Source organism: Netta rufina (assembly GCF_964035555.1).
Source record: "Netta rufina genome assembly, chromosome: 11".
In the NCBI taxonomy this organism is placed as follows: domain Eukaryota; kingdom Metazoa; phylum Chordata; class Aves; order Anseriformes; family Anatidae; genus Netta; species Netta rufina.
The window spans coordinates 12886987-12905294 of NC_140134.1; the positions used below are offsets into that span (position 1 = coordinate 12886987).

An 18308-nucleotide genomic window follows, 5' to 3' on the forward strand; every position below is an offset into this window, starting at 1 on the left:
GCCACGGCTGTCACAGCCGCCAGCACAACGCGCGAGAGGGTGGATGTGGGATGCAGGAGATGCGATGCTACGACATGAGATGCTATAGAGAAACACAGGAGATGTGAGGTACAATGAGCAAACTGGAGCCTCTATGGGACCGGTCAGAGGGCTCGCGGCCGGCCTCTGGGGCTCGGGCCGGGGCTGGGGGCTCGGGTTGGGGCCAGATTTGGGGCCCGTGCCTGGCGCCCCCCGGCGGCGGGCGCCCCCCGCCCCGCAGGCCGCGCGCCTCGCGCTCCCGGCGATCTCCTCGCAACGCCGCGGCGGGGGCGGGGGCTTCCAGGGCTGCGATTTGCATAAGCCTCCGCGAGCGGCCAATGGGAGGGCGTCGTTGCCTGAGTCATTTGCATGGGGACGCGCGGCGGCCAATGGGGGCGGCGGGGCGGCGGGGCGGTGGGCGCCGCGTCCAGCCGCGCGGGGTGACACAGCGAGGGGCCGGGCCGGGCCGGGCCGCCCGCACCTGACGGGACCCGCCGGGACCCGCCCGCAGCCGCCTCCGGGATCGGGCCCCGGCTCCGGGCGGAGCCGGCCGCGGCGGGAGGATGTCGGTGGCGGGGCTGAAGAAGCAGTTCCACAAAGCCAGCCAGGTAAGGGCTGCGGCTGCGGGCACGGCCTGGTGCCCCTCAGCCTCCGGAGCTGCCCCCCGCAGGAGGGGGCTGCCTCTGCCCGCCCCGGGCTGGTCCCGCCGGGTGCCGGCACCTGTCGGCTCGGGCTCCGCCGGGAGCGGCTCCGAGGCCTCGCTGCTATGAGGCACCGGCGCTCCCCGAAGAGTTGAGCGCTGCCTTCTGCCACAAACTGCTGGGGTAGTTTCCCAGCTGGCAGACCGTGCAGTTCTCCTATAGGGGGTACCACACGTTTCTAGAGGTTTCCCTCCTTTTCTAGACGCTGTACTCTGTCTTTTCTTGGGTGAACCCTCAGCTGCTCCTCACCTTTTTCTCTCCAGTCCTGTTCTCTCTTGTGCATCTTCTGTACTTTTGCTTATTTTTTGTAAGACCCCTTTCTGGGCTGGTACACAGCGTGGTCGTGCCGGCCCCACAGCCCTACATTGCCGTGGTCGGCTCCAGGAGCAGCATCAGTGGGATTCTCCTGGTGCAGGGGGCCAGAAGCTCCCGGGAGATCTGTACTTCCCTCGCCTCTCCTTGCTGATAATGACAGTGCTGAAATTCGGGTCTGTAGCCTGTTCGTCAAGTTGGACAGCTGCTCTGGGTGAGGGCAGAGGAAATAAAGGTCTGGAGATGACTTTGCTGTCACCTTTCCAGGTCCTCCTTCAGATATTTGGGCTGTCATCGGCCCAAATGCAGAACGTGTGCTTTGGTTGGGTATAGATATGCTAAATAAATACATCTAACATTTATTTTCACTCCTGTTATTTCTTTCCTGTTACATACTGATCTTGAAGAATGTCACGAACCTAGATCTTCTAGTGTACTTTCCTTATCTCTTTGCAAAAATGTGGGACTTTCTGGGTAAACAAATCCATGGACAGTTTATGAAAGGTTTTGGCTTTCATAACATCCCAGTCAGTGCTGCAGCCTTTGGTACAGCAAGTTTGTAACTGACGTAGCAGGAGGTATTTAACAGAGGAAGTTAAAGAGGTAACCACAACAAATGCTTCTCCTCTTAACAGTTGCAACTGTGTTGCTGCTTGCTTAATCCAGCCCAGATGTCACATAAACATTTAAAAATAAATAAATAAATACATCTGGGAAGCTGGTAAAGGTAGTAGCCACTGCAAAACGGAACAATAGAATATATTGAAATTGACTATGTATTTCCTGAAACTCTGCGGTACATCTTTCAGTATTCATTACAGTAAGAAACTGGGATGGATAACTTGGGTAATATTCTTCTTAGGTCAAAGGTAAAGTTTCCATTTATTTTCAAATGAAGGACTGAGCATGAAATTTAAAGTAAATGGATTGAAAAAGCCTGTCTTTAGAGAAGGAAATGCTGTTTAGTAGGAAATTCACATGCAGGGAAAAAGCAGATACTGGAACTGTTGTTTTTTTTTTTTGTTGTTGTTTGTTTGTTTTTTGTGCTTGAGGAACACAAGACACTTCAGAGCTCATTCTGAAAAAAAAAAAAACAAAACACACAAGAAATAGCATATATATATACATATATACACATCCACACACTTGGTCAGTACAGATCTGAATAACTGAGTTATAATCTCTGACTCAGATGTACCCGTATGCCAATAAAGGTACATAGAAAACAATTGTGGAAAGTAACAGAAAATGGGACAGTAAGGGCACCTACAGAATAGAAACACTGGTACTCCATCTGCTAGCTAAGTTCTTTTGCAGAACGCTAAAACAAACAAATGAAGAGCATGAAAGAGATTTCTCAGCAGGGCATTTTTTAAATCTCTAAGTACTGTAGGATCACTTAAGGAGCTGTATACCTTTGCATATTGAATGGATGAGAGATGCCAAGGGTAACTGTTAACAGCAGACACAAGCATTACTTGGAGAAAGAATGAAATTAATTCCTTGCTTTAGTGTTCCCAAAGGAGAATGAGGGCAGATGACAAAAACTGGCAAATTTCCCAGAGGACATTGAGGAATACTGAAGGGAAGGAGAATTGTGCCAGGACATGTGATTGAGGAATGAGAATAATATTTGAAGGATGGCAGAACCTAGAGACAAAAAAATCTGAAGGATAAAGCAAGTGCATTAAGGCAGTCTGTATTTAACAAATTCATTCAAAAATGTGAATAAATGTCAAAGGAGTGAAAAGATCACTCTATTTTCAAAATATACTATTTCCATGCAATAACAGACTTCTGTTCAGCTGAAATAGCCCACACTTCCACCTGAAATATAGACTAATATAAATCTGTGTGATCTGTAACTATGTATATATAAAGTAAATCAATATATATTATTTTATGTAGTCTTTCTAACAACCATTTAACTATTGCAGAACTGCTTTTTCTCAAAGGAAATAGATTTATTTTTATTTTTTTAAAGCCTTCATCTTCTGTGTGTCTTGCTTTAGAGACTGGGGGAGGGGAGGAGACAAAACATACTTATCATTTTATGTGTACAGTTGAGGTTTATTCCTTCATTCCTTCTGGAATGTTTGTCTGATGCATGCCAACTTGGTTTATCTAAAGTTGCAGTTAAGTAAATAAGTGTTTACTGTTAGAAAAGGTCAGCAGTTAACTTTTTATTGCTTCTAAAGCCCTCACTGGATCCCAGGCATGACATGCTATTACATCCTTGATGTGGTAAAAAGTCACCATGTCTCAGTGTTTGCAATCCATGAATTCACAGTAAGAGTTCTTTACGGTTTTCTCCTGGATTTTTTTTACCCAGCTGTATTTTTTTTCCCCTGAGAACAGCATGTGTATATAGGTTTTCACCTAAGTGCCAGTTTGGTAGCAGCATTTGGAAGGCAACTCCGAGTTCTGTGCATCTGTTGGAGGTACTGCAATGAATTCTGCACTCTGGAGTGATGTTTTAGCTGGTTTGCTAGGTATCATCATATCTTCAGGGGTGATTCTACTCCAGTGTAGAACCTTAATAACTGCTTCATCTGGTAGCACAGAACTGGTAGACCCAAAGCAAGATTAGATCTCTGTGGTGTCATAGATAACAGCTTCCAGGTATGCTAGAAATTTCTTTGCTATGCTCATTATTTAGGCTACAAGTTTAAATTGAAACGAGTGAGCTGGAGTGAGGATCAGCTGTTTTATTCCTGTCCATCTAATATCAGCGATCATCCCTTGAGTACTAACTCAATTGGCTAATGAAACACTGAGCAGATCCCCTGTGGCATCTTACCACCTCCCCCTGGCTGGTAAGTGAGGGCAGGCTCTTTCTCAGAGCTTATTAACTCATGCGTGTGTCTCATGGAACTTGTTTTTTTCTGGTTTTGAATGTTTTTTTTTTTTTCAAATATATATATATATATTTATTATTTATTTAACCTTCATAGAGTTCTGTTCTTGATGAAAATTTGTCTCTTGTCACTTTCAGACTCTGACATATCTTATCTGTTTTCCTGTTTTCGATTTGAAACCTTTTGATGTAGGCGGGTGTATCTCTGCCTACTGTTTTTGTAGGCCTTGTTCTCATGGTGGCTGTGCATGTGGGATACCCAGATGGTGGGAGGACGGCATCTTCTGATGCGTACTAGGAGTATTTTTAGTGTGATTTTCCTGTGTAGAAAAACAGTAAGTGTAGAGAGTGAATAAGAAAGTCTTAATAGTCAGCAGCTGCTATTATGGTTTGTGCTGTGATCTTAAACTACAGCCTGGCTGGTATCTCAGTGTGATGATACGTGATTTTTTTCCAAGTAGTCAGAGGTCAGAGGCTAGTGGGTTGAGAACCTCCTTCCCCTGGGGTGTTTTGGAAGCTCAGCCACGATGCTAGTGTTGGAAATCTGTTGACCATGAATGCTTTTTTTTTTTTTTTTTTTTTTTTTTTTTTTTAAATAATCAGTTGTGCAAAAAGTCTCTGTATAGCTGCAGCCTCAGTATCAACAACTCCTGCTTAGCTTCTCAGAGATGCTAAAAATTAATACTTCTGTAAGAAACGTGACTGCCTGTTACTGCGAATACCTTATTTGTAATGTAAGCCTGAGCAGGGATTGTTAGTCAATGCAGATTGGTTTCTTAAACCTGTTCCTGTCAGTGAAGAAGGATAAGGTAGCGCTGTTCAGGAGCTGATTCTACTGTCTATAGATAAGCATAAAGATGAACAGATTTTCTAAGCAAAACGTAGTTGTTACAACTTTTTTTTTTTTTTCTTCTGAAAGGGATTTAATTTAGAACAAGAAAATATATGCTCTGTTTGTCTTTCCAAGTAGTCATCTATTTTAACGTTCTTGAAGGCCTTTTTCTATTGTGTGGTGTTTTCTTTGGTTTGTTTTTGTTTGTTTTCCTGCTTTTGGCTATCACCAACAGTTACAAGGATGCTTGTTCTTTTATCCCAGATTTCTGCTATTACTCCAGTGATTTATGTGGCATTTGGACCAGATCAGATCTGAGACCTTGTTACCCTGATGGAATAGTTGTTTTTTGTTGTTGTTGTTTTGTTTAGTTTTCCTGACTATTTTTCCTTTCTGTAATGTTATGATACTAGCCCAGACATAATATTTACAATTTTTGAAGTCCAAGTTGACCACATTAATACACAAAAACTTTATTTACACAAGCATTTGCTACCAAACAAACTTGAAGTACTTTGGTAAACTGAGGAAGAGACAAACTTTGTACAAAATAAAACTGAACTTGCTATTAAGACACAAAAAGAAACTCTTTATTGACTAGCACATCTGTGTCCTGGGACTGGAAGTTGTCAACATAGAGTCTGAGAGAAACTGTTCTTTCACATCCAACCTGAAATGGGCACGATGAGTCCAAGACCTCAGCAGAGAGCTGTTCCTAGCTTTTATTAAATAATTTGAGGTACCCTTTGGTAAAACTGTTAGAATTATGGTGGTAGGGCAGCAGGGAAAAATACGTTAACATTTAGTTTATTGTCTGAGATGTTTTGAAATGGATAATTATAATTCTTGCACATGGTTCAGAAAGAAGAATAAGCCTTTAGCCACTGTCAAGGACAAAAAAACAAAAACAAAAACCATTCCTTTATGTACATGTAGATATCAAGTTGGTCAGTATTGTTCATCTTTACCTGTGTTGTGGCTGGACACTCCTGTTCTGTAATCCAGTCATTATAAAACTATGCGGTAGATGATGCACTGCTCATCTTTAATTCCTCAGATGATGAGAGAAGAAGCTGAGGCTCTATGTAAAGCTCTGAAGGCTTGTTGGTACCTAGAGTATTTGTTGAGGTGTTTTTGTTGTTGGTTGGTTGATTGGTTTGTATCTTTTTGCTGGAGAGCTTTGTTCCTGCAGAAGGAGAAGTCCTTGCATTACGTATTATTTCGAATCAAAACTATTAACCTGATGTTGGGGGGAAGCATGCTCCTGTGGCAACGATCAGCTGTCATTTGTATGTGGCAGGGGGAAGGCATGTACTAAGGGGACAGTAACCTGTACTTCACCCCTCTTCCTTTGGCAGTTCTAGGGGTGGCTCACTTTTGGTTTCCACAGCTGACTTTGGGTTGTGCAGCCAACCCTGCTGAAAATGAAGTTTGTTCCCCAGGACCAGAGTATCTGGCTAATAGGTAGGAAATACGAAGACAGTTCATCATGGCTTGACACTGTTTTTCCATATTAATAATATGTCTCAGAAATCTGGGATGAGGGAGAAACTAGCTCTCAAGATGTAGGTTTATGGTTATATTTACAATTATATTTGTAACTTGCCTACCAGTAAAGCATAACTGTATTAAAAAGAAACTTTGAGGGTCTCAGTACCCAGCCAGCATAGAAGTTAGCAAATACATTTCTATGGACCATCTTTGCTGCAAGCTGGGAATCTAAGAGTGATGCAGCTACAATTTGGGAGGACGTTAGTTATATTTTATGCGTAACGTATTTATTTGTGGAAATCTGAATAGCCTTGCAATAGCAAACAGTGCGGCATGATGGAATGGAAGCTGAACTTTCTCCTTGAACGCATCTCCTTTTATAGATTCTTGGCTTTGCTGAAGAGTTTGACACAGGCATCCTGCAAGCTGGAGCTGAGCTGGCACTCCATCCTTAACTCCTGCTGTTGCCTGAGTCATTGCGGCACACGCTGGGTAATACGTTGCAGTGCAGTCTCTTGAGAATCCTGCAATGCTGAAAAACAAACAGACAAGTGAAGCACAGCAATCGCATTGCATTTAGATTTTCTTCAGTATCATTTGCTAAGTGTTACTCCAAGTTGCTTAAATATCCTAAGCAGATACATTTCTACCACAAAGTTGCATTCTTATATAGAATTCAGGACAGCCTCTGTAATATACATCCAGGAGGACAAATTCTGCTTCATATGCTGATAAAAATCTGGGCTGACTCAGTGTAGTGTCTCTTACATAGGCATATGCAGCATAACTGACAGCAGAATCTGGCTGATAAAACCTCAGTCTTCTTCCTATTAATATGAGAAAGTTGTATATATTCTCGATAGACTGCAGCACAATATAGCTGCAGTTCCAGAACAAAGTATTGCTGAAGAATAGAAGTGTTTTAATATAACATTTTGTCTGTTCTGCTACCCTAAGACCAATACTTTCTATAAATATGTGTAATTCATCTTGCAAAATATGTCCCATTCTTACTACCTTCTTCAAAAACCCTATAAAAACCAAGCTTTGGTTTATAATGATAGCATTAAGAAGAAACTGCTTCTATTTATATTAATGCCACTTTCACCCCAGAGCATTGTGATAGTCTAATTCTGTGCTGTGCTGTTTTGTCATTGTTAGGCTCTTTCCTGTTCATGGAAAGGAAGCCCCTGATGGAGTTCTATGACTAGCTGAGAGCGGAAGATGCAGGATTTAACAGTGCTTTTAACGAGACCAATTAGAAAAGGGCTAATCTAGTGTTAGAGTACACCTTCAATTCTATTTTGTAGAGCTCTAGTGTCATATCACTGTACTTGTATCTATTATTAAAGCATTAAATGCATTGATGGGAGAATATACTCTTTAATTTCCTACAACATCTCAAATATCAGCAGCTGTGCATGTGAAACACAGAAATAACTTGGCCTTGCCTGCTTCTATTCAAAGGACAATGCCAAGGCTCTGATGAGTATTAGTTCTGTTTCTGTACTATGCTAATTGAAGTATGTTTTTGGTTTTGTACCTGTGTTTAATGAACTGCAGTGACATTAGCCTGGTTAGGAACTGGACATGATTATAAAACTGAGGACTCAAAAGAAATCAAGGGTTTTTAAAATTCCAATATTGACAGAGTTTCTGACCTTGTGCATTCAGTTTATAGATAGAAGGTGAAAAAGTCATGAAAATGTCATTTCTTTAAAAAAAAAAAAAAAAAAAAAAAAAGAAATACAACAGCAAAACCAATATAGACAGACCTAGGTAGTAACAACCTCCTTATTTCCTTCGGTGTGCTTGGCAAAGGCAGGTAGGTCTCAATGTTCCCATTTTTTATTTTTTTTAAAAAAAGCACGTACAGGTGAGTGAGGTACTTGCAAGTGCCATGACTTCAAGGTTAAGGAGCCCATCAACGACAGATCCAAAATTTGATTTTATGTTTCTGGACTGCAGATGCAATGTCCAGTTGTTAGAAATTCTGCTTTCAAACGTTGATAATATTTGCAAACGTGTCACAAAGAACTTTATGTTCACTGTGGTTTTGTTTGTTTTGCTTTTAATCTTTCACTTTGCATAAGATTTAGGGATAAATACAAAATATAGATATGAGTTTGGATTAAAGTTCCCATATAAATATGGTGTAATTCCATTGACCCAGAGAAAGTTCACCTGAACTGAACATGGCATTTTCACCTAATGTTGCTGTTTTTAATATCCCTCTGGGACTGTTAAGCAAAGGTTTAGAGATTAGGATTTTCAGATAACAGTATCTCCCCAGCAGAGAATAAGTGGAAAAAAAATATTAGTTAGTGCACTAAGTACCACGTGTGATTGGAGGTCAGAAACGCATTGTTTCGATTCAGAATCACGAACTTCCCTTTTGCAGTCCCATTGAGAGAGCTAGAAAGCGAAATTTGGCGCCTGTGCTGTCTCCAAGGCCAGAGAAGGCTGCGCCCATGGGAACGTTGCCCCTCTCCCACAGGGAAAGCTGCACCCAGAGGCTTGGCTTCTGGCTCGCAGTAGGTGTGTGCGTGGTGGGGGAAAGAAACCCCGTGAAAGTAAATAATTAATCAAAGCCTCTAACTTTACATCAGTTCAGAACCAGCAGTTCCAGTCTGCTCTCTAGAAATTCCTTCCAAAGAAAATAATGATAAGGTTCCTGAAGGCAGCAGCTTGAATGCTGCTTGTGGTGTAAGCTGCTTGGATGTCTGCCTGGCGGCACTGGAACACAGCAACTGTTAGTTACCTGCAAGATTAGCTGTTTATCATTTTATGGCTTTAACATCTGAACACTCCCTACATGACTCCCTACATTTTTTTTTTTTCCTGTAAATTATAATAAATTTGAACTACTTTGATGTTGGATGTGGGACTTCCCTCCCCCTCCCCCCCCTTTTTTTTTTCCTTTGAGGGAGGAAGGAGGTTAGCAAACTAAACCTCTTCACTTCCCCAATCTGTCCTACAGCTCTCCACATGCTCTAAGACCCTTTACATTATTGCTCAGTGGAAGAAATAATTCCTCCCTCCCTTTTACTGTTTAATGTAAGTTTGTGCTGCTGCCTGTCACTGTATTTAAATTTAATGGGAAGGAAAACTTCTGTAGTGAAGAGTAGAAGAGAGGCACACAAACACAAGTGAACTGCAATCTTGGGCAGGAAAAGAGTTACTGGTAGAAATGGCTTCATATTTGAGGAAATAGGTTGCAAAAGAGGCTTCTAGTTAAATATAAATAACTTTGCTGGGTACTTTCTCTCATCAGCAGTTATGGTCTATGGGTTTTTCCTTTTTCCTCAAACTTTCTCCTTGGTTACTTCCTTCTAAGCTCAGTCACAGTGGTTGTCCAAATGTTGTCTGCGTTTATGTTCAGTGATGATCCCTTCCCGTGATGAAGCTTTCACTTACTTTGTTGTCTGGGCCAGGCTCAGAGGCACTGCACACAAAGGCACTGAGGGCACTGATAAAACCCCAACTGGCTGAGCTGCCAGGCATGGAAATGGGTGATGCCAGAGCGCGGGGGCTGGTTGCCCCTCTGGGTTTGTGTGGTACCGGTAGGTGAGGTGGAGGAAGTGCTCTCCTCCTTTGTACGCCTGCAACAGGCAGCATTAAACTGAATTTGGCCTCCAGTGTTTGCGTCAGGAGCTTCTGTGCTTGATTCTTCAGCAAATTAGGGTGTGCAGCTTGCAAACCTGATTTGTCACCCAGAGTGGGGAGAACATTGTGTTGAGTGGGGAGGACCAACAACAAACAGTGATAAATTGGCTACGTGAATGAAAATACTGTGGGGAATGTTGGCCCTTATCTTAACTGATTTGGTTTTTGGTTCATTTCTATCAGTCTCTGCCCTGTTGTTTTCCCTGCTCCGTTTGCCATCACACACCATTTTGTTATAGAAATTTGTTGTCCCAACTTCACTCTGTCATTTAATATGCTCTCTAAGAGAGATTCCTTAATTTACACATCAGTAAATTATTTTGGGTGTTTAGTCTTATCGAAAATTTTTTATATGGTCATAAGCTATGAAGTTTTGTCTCCATTTAGATAGTCCTGGTTTATAATGATGCACTTTCACTGAGACAAACAATGAAAAAAAAAAAAAAAGATCTATTTTGGATCTATTTACATCTATTCTGGATCTATTTAGGTAGTGGAAAAACAAACAAACCAAAACCAACAACAACAAAACCAAATCAATTTCCATCTGAGGTCTTGATTCCTGTAATTTATCAGAAATGTATTTGGGACTTGAGAAAGCTTTTGACTAATGGCTTAGCTCAGTCCTACCGAAATCAGGTGAAGACCTTGAACACTACATTGAGAGGTGAGGGGAGCAGACTGTCATATACTGGAAATAATTTCGGTTTTTTATTTTCTCAAGTTTTGTGTGAGGTTTCTTTGGTGGACCCCCTGAGCCCCCAAGGTAATCTTGTAAAACAAGGATGTAAATAAGTTAACACAAATGGAAAGAAGCTTCTGCAATTACAGATTTGACCCAACCCGAATGTATATATTGGAGTAAAGTGATTGGAGTTCCCAAAGACATTGTATTCTTGTTTTTATGACTGATGAAATCTATGATCTCTATTCAAAAGTCAGGATCCTACTTAATTGTCTACTTGTAGAATCAAGGAGTTACAACTGCATCCATATCACCTAGGAACTGTCCTCTTAGTTAATGGTCTGTGCAGGTCAAATGAAGCAGATGGTTGCAATGTGCTGTTCCCATTTGTGCTTAAATGTGAGGCCAGGAGCCTTCAGCAGTGTGTTTGGATGTGCTTTGCTAGTGGTAGAAGAATATTTGTCTTGTTTCCAAGTTGCTTCTGAAGTTGGAACAAAGGACTTTTACAAGGTGGTTTCAGTTTTTAGGTTAAAAAAATAAAGCTCTTCATTTTGAAGTATGTGTGTGCTTTTGCTGTTAAGATGATACCAGTAAAATCTTGAAATGCATTGAGATTTAAAATTCCCTAAAGCTCGTAAGTGTGAATAGTCTTACCTCTCTCTGCCTCTGAGAGCTCCAAGCCCCAGTTTTACTGTGCCTAAATGGAAATTGATGATAGCATTTCCATTATTTCGTAAAGCTATAGCGTGCGTCTGTAACCTGCATTTGCTCCCTGACTGCCTTTAAGCCTTCGAAGAGCAAAAACTCCCCATAGATAACCTTTGCCTGAAATATATTTGCAAGACATTACTTAGAAGACAAACAGTTTGGAAAACAGTCTCTGGAGAAATATTTCTGAGCAAACACTACTTAGAGAATAACTGAAATTCACTGTGTGGAATGACACTTGCCCGGAGCAGTGCTGCTGTGCAGCTGACTTTCTGCCAAAGGTCTAGGCTGAATTGCTGCGTGCTTTCTTTATCAGAAATATTCATTGCTTCTTACGTTGCTTTTTTGACACTGACTTTGTGGAAGCAGTCTTCAGCGTCTCTCCATTAGCTCTTGTCATACTTGGGAGCTGTAGTCAGATTAGTGTGGGGTTGCAGAAATTAAGTGGGAATTCTGAGTGGGATTGCACCCTGCTGCAGAGAAGAAAGAACAAGTTCAGACTGAGAAGGCTTGTGCTAAGGATAGCTTGCATAACAGATTTGTGACTTTGCGCTTAGCACCTCTTTGTCTATCAGCATATTTGGGAAGCAGCCAGAAGACTGGTACAGATCTCTTAACTGATGAACAAAAGGTTTGTTGATACAAGGGGAAAAGATGCACATAAATATAGCTACTCTTGTACAAAAGTAGTAATGCTTCTAGGAATTGCTTTTTGGGGGATTATATCAAAATTGCATTTGTTAAGAAAACAAGGACAAGATTTTGCAAAAAGTGGTGAGATTTTTATGGCCTCATCTTGACAAGTTTTGACAATTTTTGTGATGCTTTATTCAAATTTACACAATACTGGAAGAATTGTAGCTTTTGAAAAGCCTATTTTCAGGTGGAGGGAAAAGATCTGATGAGACTTGAAAAGGAAATTATTATTGAAAAGCATTTTAATAAAAACAAAACCATAAAAATCACCAATTAAGGTTTTGTAAAGAAGAAAAAACAAATGCTGGTAATGGAATTATTTATGGAAGTGTTTATTTGTTTTAAATAAATTCTATTAAAAAAAAATAAGAAAAATAATTTCCAATTAAGGGCTTATAAATATCTACAGCAGTAGAAAAGTAATAAACTATAAGGAGAAAGATATTTGAACCATTTGTGTGTGCCACCTTGTATGATCTGATGAATTACCATTGGTCTTTAAACCAAACCTCTAGATGTCAACGTTTTGTAGTCTGGTTTAAATCCTAAATCAGGGCTAGTGGCATTTGCCCAGCTCTGGATCCACACTGAAACTAGGGGCTCCGAGAGCCCCACGGATGAGTACTGTATCTGGTTTCACTGAAGACAGATATTGCTACCTAAATAACGCTGAGCAGTGCTCTTAGCTTCTGGTTTAGGATAGTTGCAGGCAGATGGGCTGGAATATATTTGAGCTGCAGGCAATGAGTAGCCCCTTTGACTGCTCAAAATATTGTGCAAATGTTACCAAAGATCACCAATTGCTCTATTGCCATAATCCAGAACGTAGCTGTTGAATGAAATGGGTCCTGCAGACATTGTTGGAATATGTGCCAGTCAGGGTGTTAATTTGCTCCCTTCATTATACATGGCACGTCTTAAAGGGGTTGAAAAGTGCCAAATCTTGCTTTTCTTTGTACTTACTTCTTCAAACAGAAATGATAAATTTTGGAAAACTCTCTGTGATTCTGTATGCTAAGTACTTTAGAGTTGTATTATTAATAATTAAGCATATATCACTGCGTGTATTCTTAATTATCACATGACTTTGATGAAAATTGAAAGGGCTGCATCTACTGCTTTGCTTGGTAAGAAGAATGCAGGACTTGTGACACTCATTGCAAGTGAGCTTGCAAATGACTGAGATTTGCCCTTCAGTGATCTATTAAACCGTAGCTAAAGGTTCTTGTTTTGTGGGCCTGGGCATGGTTTGCTCCTGATAGGTGTACTGCATTTTTTTGTAGGAATTACTTGGTACAAACCCATGCACTGCTATAGTGGAGGACTCTGTAAAGGTCTGTGTTGTTCTCTGTGTAGATTATACTTAGAACATTTTTCCAGCTTTACGTGTTTTCAATTTAAAGTTGGAATTTGATACAGTTTGATAACAATGAAATACAGATAGTTCTGTCTGGCGTTTTCTGTCCCCATGCATGATGTCTGTGGTACATTTCTGCAGTGCTGCTGTAGCCACCAGAAAGAATTGGACCTCCTGGAGGTGCAGGGCAGTGTCTGTCTTAGAAGTGTGGACTAAGAAATCCCATTGCTCCAACAGCATTTCAGGTTGTGGTATTGCATGCAACAAAGTGTTGCTGCCTAAAACCATTAATGTCTTTTGAAATGGAATTATGAAAATGAGGCAAAAATATATGGTGACTTCATCTCTAGACGAGTCACAGAGATAAAAGTAATATATATATACTTTCAAAATTGTGATACTTAGAGTTTGTCATTTTCTAATAACTGAATGAAAGGAGCATGGATTATTAAAAACTTGCACTTAAAGAAGAGTGTTTGAGACTTGTTTGTTCCATTTAGGTTTTGCAACTCATCATGAGCACAGGTTGCACCAGCAAGGAGAAGAAGATACCTCAAGTCCTTTTGTTTTTCCCTTGGGTATATTTGCTAAAGGCCTCACATGAAGTGTGAAAGCTGCAAAGCTGCTGAGAGCACATTTCTGAATTTTTCAAAATATTTGAGTGATGAGACTGTGACCCCATTAAAAACTCACTTCTGTCTGGAGTGGACCCAGGAACAGGAAGCACATTGCTTCACAGTGCTCTAATGCTGAACATGAACTTAAGGGCCTGTGAAAAATGCCAAATTGAATGACTTCAAAAAACAACTAAAAACCCCTCAAGCAGAGGAGCTCAAAAAAATCACAGTTTCAAAGGAAAAATAGTCCCTGTACAGCAGGAACAGGTGGCTTACCTTGAGTAGGATGTACCAGGGAGTGACTGAGTGGGCGAATAATGTGGGTATTTCACAATATACCAAAACCGATGGGAGCTACAGGACTGACGGCTCAAAAAGTCAGAATGATACCACTTAAATCAAAATGATCCACAGTAAAAAGTAAGGGAAGGTGGTGGAATTAGCAGTGCATTTTATAGTGACTTAATAAAATCCACAGGGTTAGTGTGAGCACTAAAAATGTAAGCAGTAGTTTAATAACATTGAAGGACAAATCTTTAAGGTGATTATGTGGGAATGGAGCTCAGTAAGAATTATTGCCTGATGGAGAGGAAAGCAGTTTCTGACAGAGCAATAAATAGAGATTATTTGTCGCTTTCCATGCACACAGGGTATACCTGCTGATAAGCATTATGCTGAAGCAGTGATGAGCAATAGTATGCTAATGTGAGGAGAAGTTAATTCTAAACCGGAGTGACCAAAAATTATCATTTTGACTGCTAATATATCTGGCTTTATACAACTTCTGTTGACAGTCCTGTTGCTCAGCTTCCTCTGTATAGCTCACTAGGGAGCTCAGTAGTGGATGATTTTGACCACATGCTTCACTGATAATGGATTCGCTAAAACTGCCACTTTAAACTATGGCAGTGCCAAGGAAATGTTTGCTTTAACTAAATACATAATTGTGTAGTAATGTCTAAAACCCAAAATGGCACTGTGAACTATTTGCAGTGTATCTTCTAGTGTTAGCGGCTCTTATTTACATTCAGACAAACTTAAAGTTTATGCATCTGGGTAAAGTATTATTGAGCTTAAAGCTGTAAATCACTATTAAAAGTGCCTGCATCTTGTCTACCTTATTTCTCCCATGGTTGGTCTCATCAAGTATTGGTATTTAGTAATATTTGTCAGTTAATTTCTAAGGCTCACATTTACTGTTGGTGGTGTTGAATATATGAGATTGCTTTGAATTGAATGAAAGTGATGTAAGTACATTCTGAGTTTACAAAAGCAGAATTAGGTCAGCCCTAAAACTCAGTAAAAATCCCTGCCTTTTTCCTAGCTCGTACTTGCACAGGGCTCTCTGGCATCAGTCTTGATAAAATGTGTATTTTTTTGGCCTCACATCTGGGCACTGAGAATGTATTTAAGGCATGATCTTAGGAAGAGAAGGTACGTGCTCTGTGCCCTCAAAACGAGGCCCAATGTATGGAGCCTTCCAAAAGCAAATATTTTGTTTTAAATGGGTTTTCAATAAAGCCGTCTAATATGCAGAAATCTTTGGTCATGAAAAATGTGGCAGGGCAACTGGATATTCATGAATTATGCAGTGTAGTTAAGTGTTTTCCAGAATAAAAAGTGATTTAAATGTTTTAAGGATGTTAATTGCCCATTCTGCACATGCAAGCCCTGATTTATGTGTTGACTGATTTCTCTTATATGAAGAACTAAGATTTATTTTTTGTTCAAAATGATGTAAAAGATGTAACACCAGCAAATACTACTGTAAGAGAAAAATGTTGCAATTGGCTATTTCTCAACAGCTCTAGTGAATCAGACTTGGTACTGGACCCAGCGGCAGGGTGATACACTGGGCTTTGCTTCCATGAAGCCTTCAAGTAGTTGCTCAGCTTTACATGCATGGCCAGCTCTGGGACTGTTCCTGTTCTCGTAGCTGGCTAAACCCCTCCTGAGTTGAGGTCTGCACTATAATCAGAGAGGTATTTAATGTGAGCTTTCTGGAGAGCCAGTGGGAGCTGTTTTAAATGAGTAAGCTAGGGTAGTTTAGCCTGAGAAAAGAATGAAGGATCCATTTTCTGGGGTTAATTCCAGGGCATTGTGCTGGAACGGGTCAGACGATCTGATGGGAACACCAAGTGCAAGAGACTCCTTTAATAAGGGGCTATGACTCAGAGCAGTGCGCTCTTCCAGGATTATGACTGACAGTGTGCCAGCATTTCTAGAATAAGGCAAAGCATAGATTTTCAGTAGATGGAGGGGGCAATTGCTACATGTCATGTGATGAGGACGAAAATGTAGAGGTATTGCATTGACAAGGTAATGTCAAGCTTATTTAGTTTAAGAGGAAGGTTATTAAGGAAGTCAGACTGCCCAAGACTGTGTTTTGTTCACTGGTATCTTCGCACTGCGTGTGCAAGCCCTGTGTTTAAGGCATCAGCTGAAGCGACTGGATTCCATCAGGCTGAGGATACAGCTGCGTGGCAGCTTGCAGCAGCCTAAATCTAGGCCGCCGTGGCCTCGCTCTACCCCCAAGGTGAGCTCCTGCCCACTTCCTTGCATCAGCTCAGGGTGCTCGTGTGATCACACGCTGAGCTGATAGATGCTGTCTGGCTATCTGAAAGGGAACCGGGCTGAAACGTGTGGTTAGCTTTCAGATGGATTAGCTCATGGCAGTGGCACAACATCCAGTAACAGTGCAAGGGATGTCTTGCCAGGGAGGAGAAGGATTTAGAGAAGGCTAAGCAGCTGTGGAAAATACCTTAATGAACATTTTGTCCAAATTCAGAGTAGAATGAACTGTGCTTTGTAAGAGACCTGTATCACATGGAAGTTCTGGATGATGAACCAACAAGAGGTCTCTGCTACCAGTTCCCCCCAGCTTGAATGGTGACCATCATGACTTGGGGTAATAATGGCAGCACCGCCAGCCATTTAATTTACAAAGCCTTTGAGTGGTAGGGCTTATGCAATGAAATCCTAGAGTCTTCAATGTTCCTTCAGTGAAAAACTGAGGATGCTGTTGTGTGAGGGAGAAAAACAAATCTGCTTTCAGAGGAGGGGAGGAGGAGCTTGTTTCAGCTGTGAGGAGCACCAGGGGAAGGAAGTTCTGCTTGATTAGAATAAGGACCAGCGTGACGAATGAAGTAAAATGGACACAGAAATTAGAGTGAGGTTGTAAAAGGACTCTAAAGTAGCAAGAGGCAATCTGAGCAGTAAAAAACTTTTCACGTTCTTTCAATACTCTTTGGATAAAACTATGTCATAAGGGGCCACTCAGACAATTACTTGGTTGCATCTGTAAAAGCAACCTTAAATTTAGTCTTGAGAGTCTTCTAATATAGAAGCATCTTAGATGAAGCAGGAGTTGGGGGTAACTGACGATAACGTGAAAGGTCCTTGTATTACTTAGAAAGGAAGCATGTAAAGGAGTAATTTAAATCTCCGATTTTCAGGGTTTTGTTTTATAGCATAATCACCTTTTCTCATCTTCTCAGTGGGCATGTATGAATAAGCCAAAAGGAAGCCACACCTTACTTATAAGCACAGAGAATATCTGTAGAAAGAGGGATTGTTTTAAAGCCAAATCAGGATTGTACCATTGCCAAGTAAATTTTTGCACCGGGAGCTTTAGAGGGAGGAAGAAGTGCTAATGTGATAACACCCAGTGGAACTTGCTCTGCATCTAACTTGTCATTCGTAGCTCTAGCAACTATGTGTGGAGAGGAAAAAGGACAAAATATTGCCTGCTTGTTCTACATGAAACAAGATACCTAGAGAGAAGCAGGAAGTGCTGCTAGTACGTCCCCACCAGTGAGGTTTGCTGCTTGTCCTTTCTCACCCTGCAGGAGGACTGCCTCTGTGAGATGCACCACAACCACTTGTCTGCCAGTGTATTTTGGCTGGATAAGCGAGGGCCAAACAGATCATTGTTTGAAATCAAAATCACCCAAATTTACTTCCCAAAGAAACTCAGACTTCATTTATTTCTTTACTTATTTTTAACAGAAGCTTGGAACTGAGCGAGGAATCAGTAAAATTGGAAAAGGGAGGACGGGTATTAACTTAAGAGTTTTGGATGGCCCTTTGATGTCTTTCTACTTGCATCTTTAGGATATGCTCAGTTCCACAAACAGCAAGATTCTAAACCGATTAAGGAACAATATTTTAGATATGCAGAATGCAGTTCTGGAGTAAAAGCATGTTTCTGTCTGTGTGAAGCATTATGCTTTCATGTATGTCATTGTTCTTGGCTACATGACATCTCAGATCAATGAACTTGATTCTTTTTTTCCGAGACTTCAGTGTAATCAGGTTTTCTTATTAAAAGCATTTGCATCTTCTCTTTTGAAATGTTGACAGTCTCGA

The 18308-nt window shown here is 41.0% G+C and overlaps 1 protein-coding gene across 1 annotated transcript in view; it reads left to right on the forward strand.

Annotated features, from left to right (window-relative positions):
* Positions 1 to 510: 510 nt before the first annotated feature.
* Positions 511 to 18308, forward strand: part of SH3GL3 (SH3 domain containing GRB2 like 3, endophilin A3) — a 52772-nt gene continuing 34974 nt past the window's right edge. Inside the window, exon 1 of the mRNA XM_084293331.1 lies at positions 511 to 626. Coding sequence (XP_084149457.1) covers positions 582 to 626 — 45 coding nt within the window. The 5' untranslated portion in view covers positions 511 to 581. The remainder of the gene's footprint in view (positions 627 to 18308) is intronic.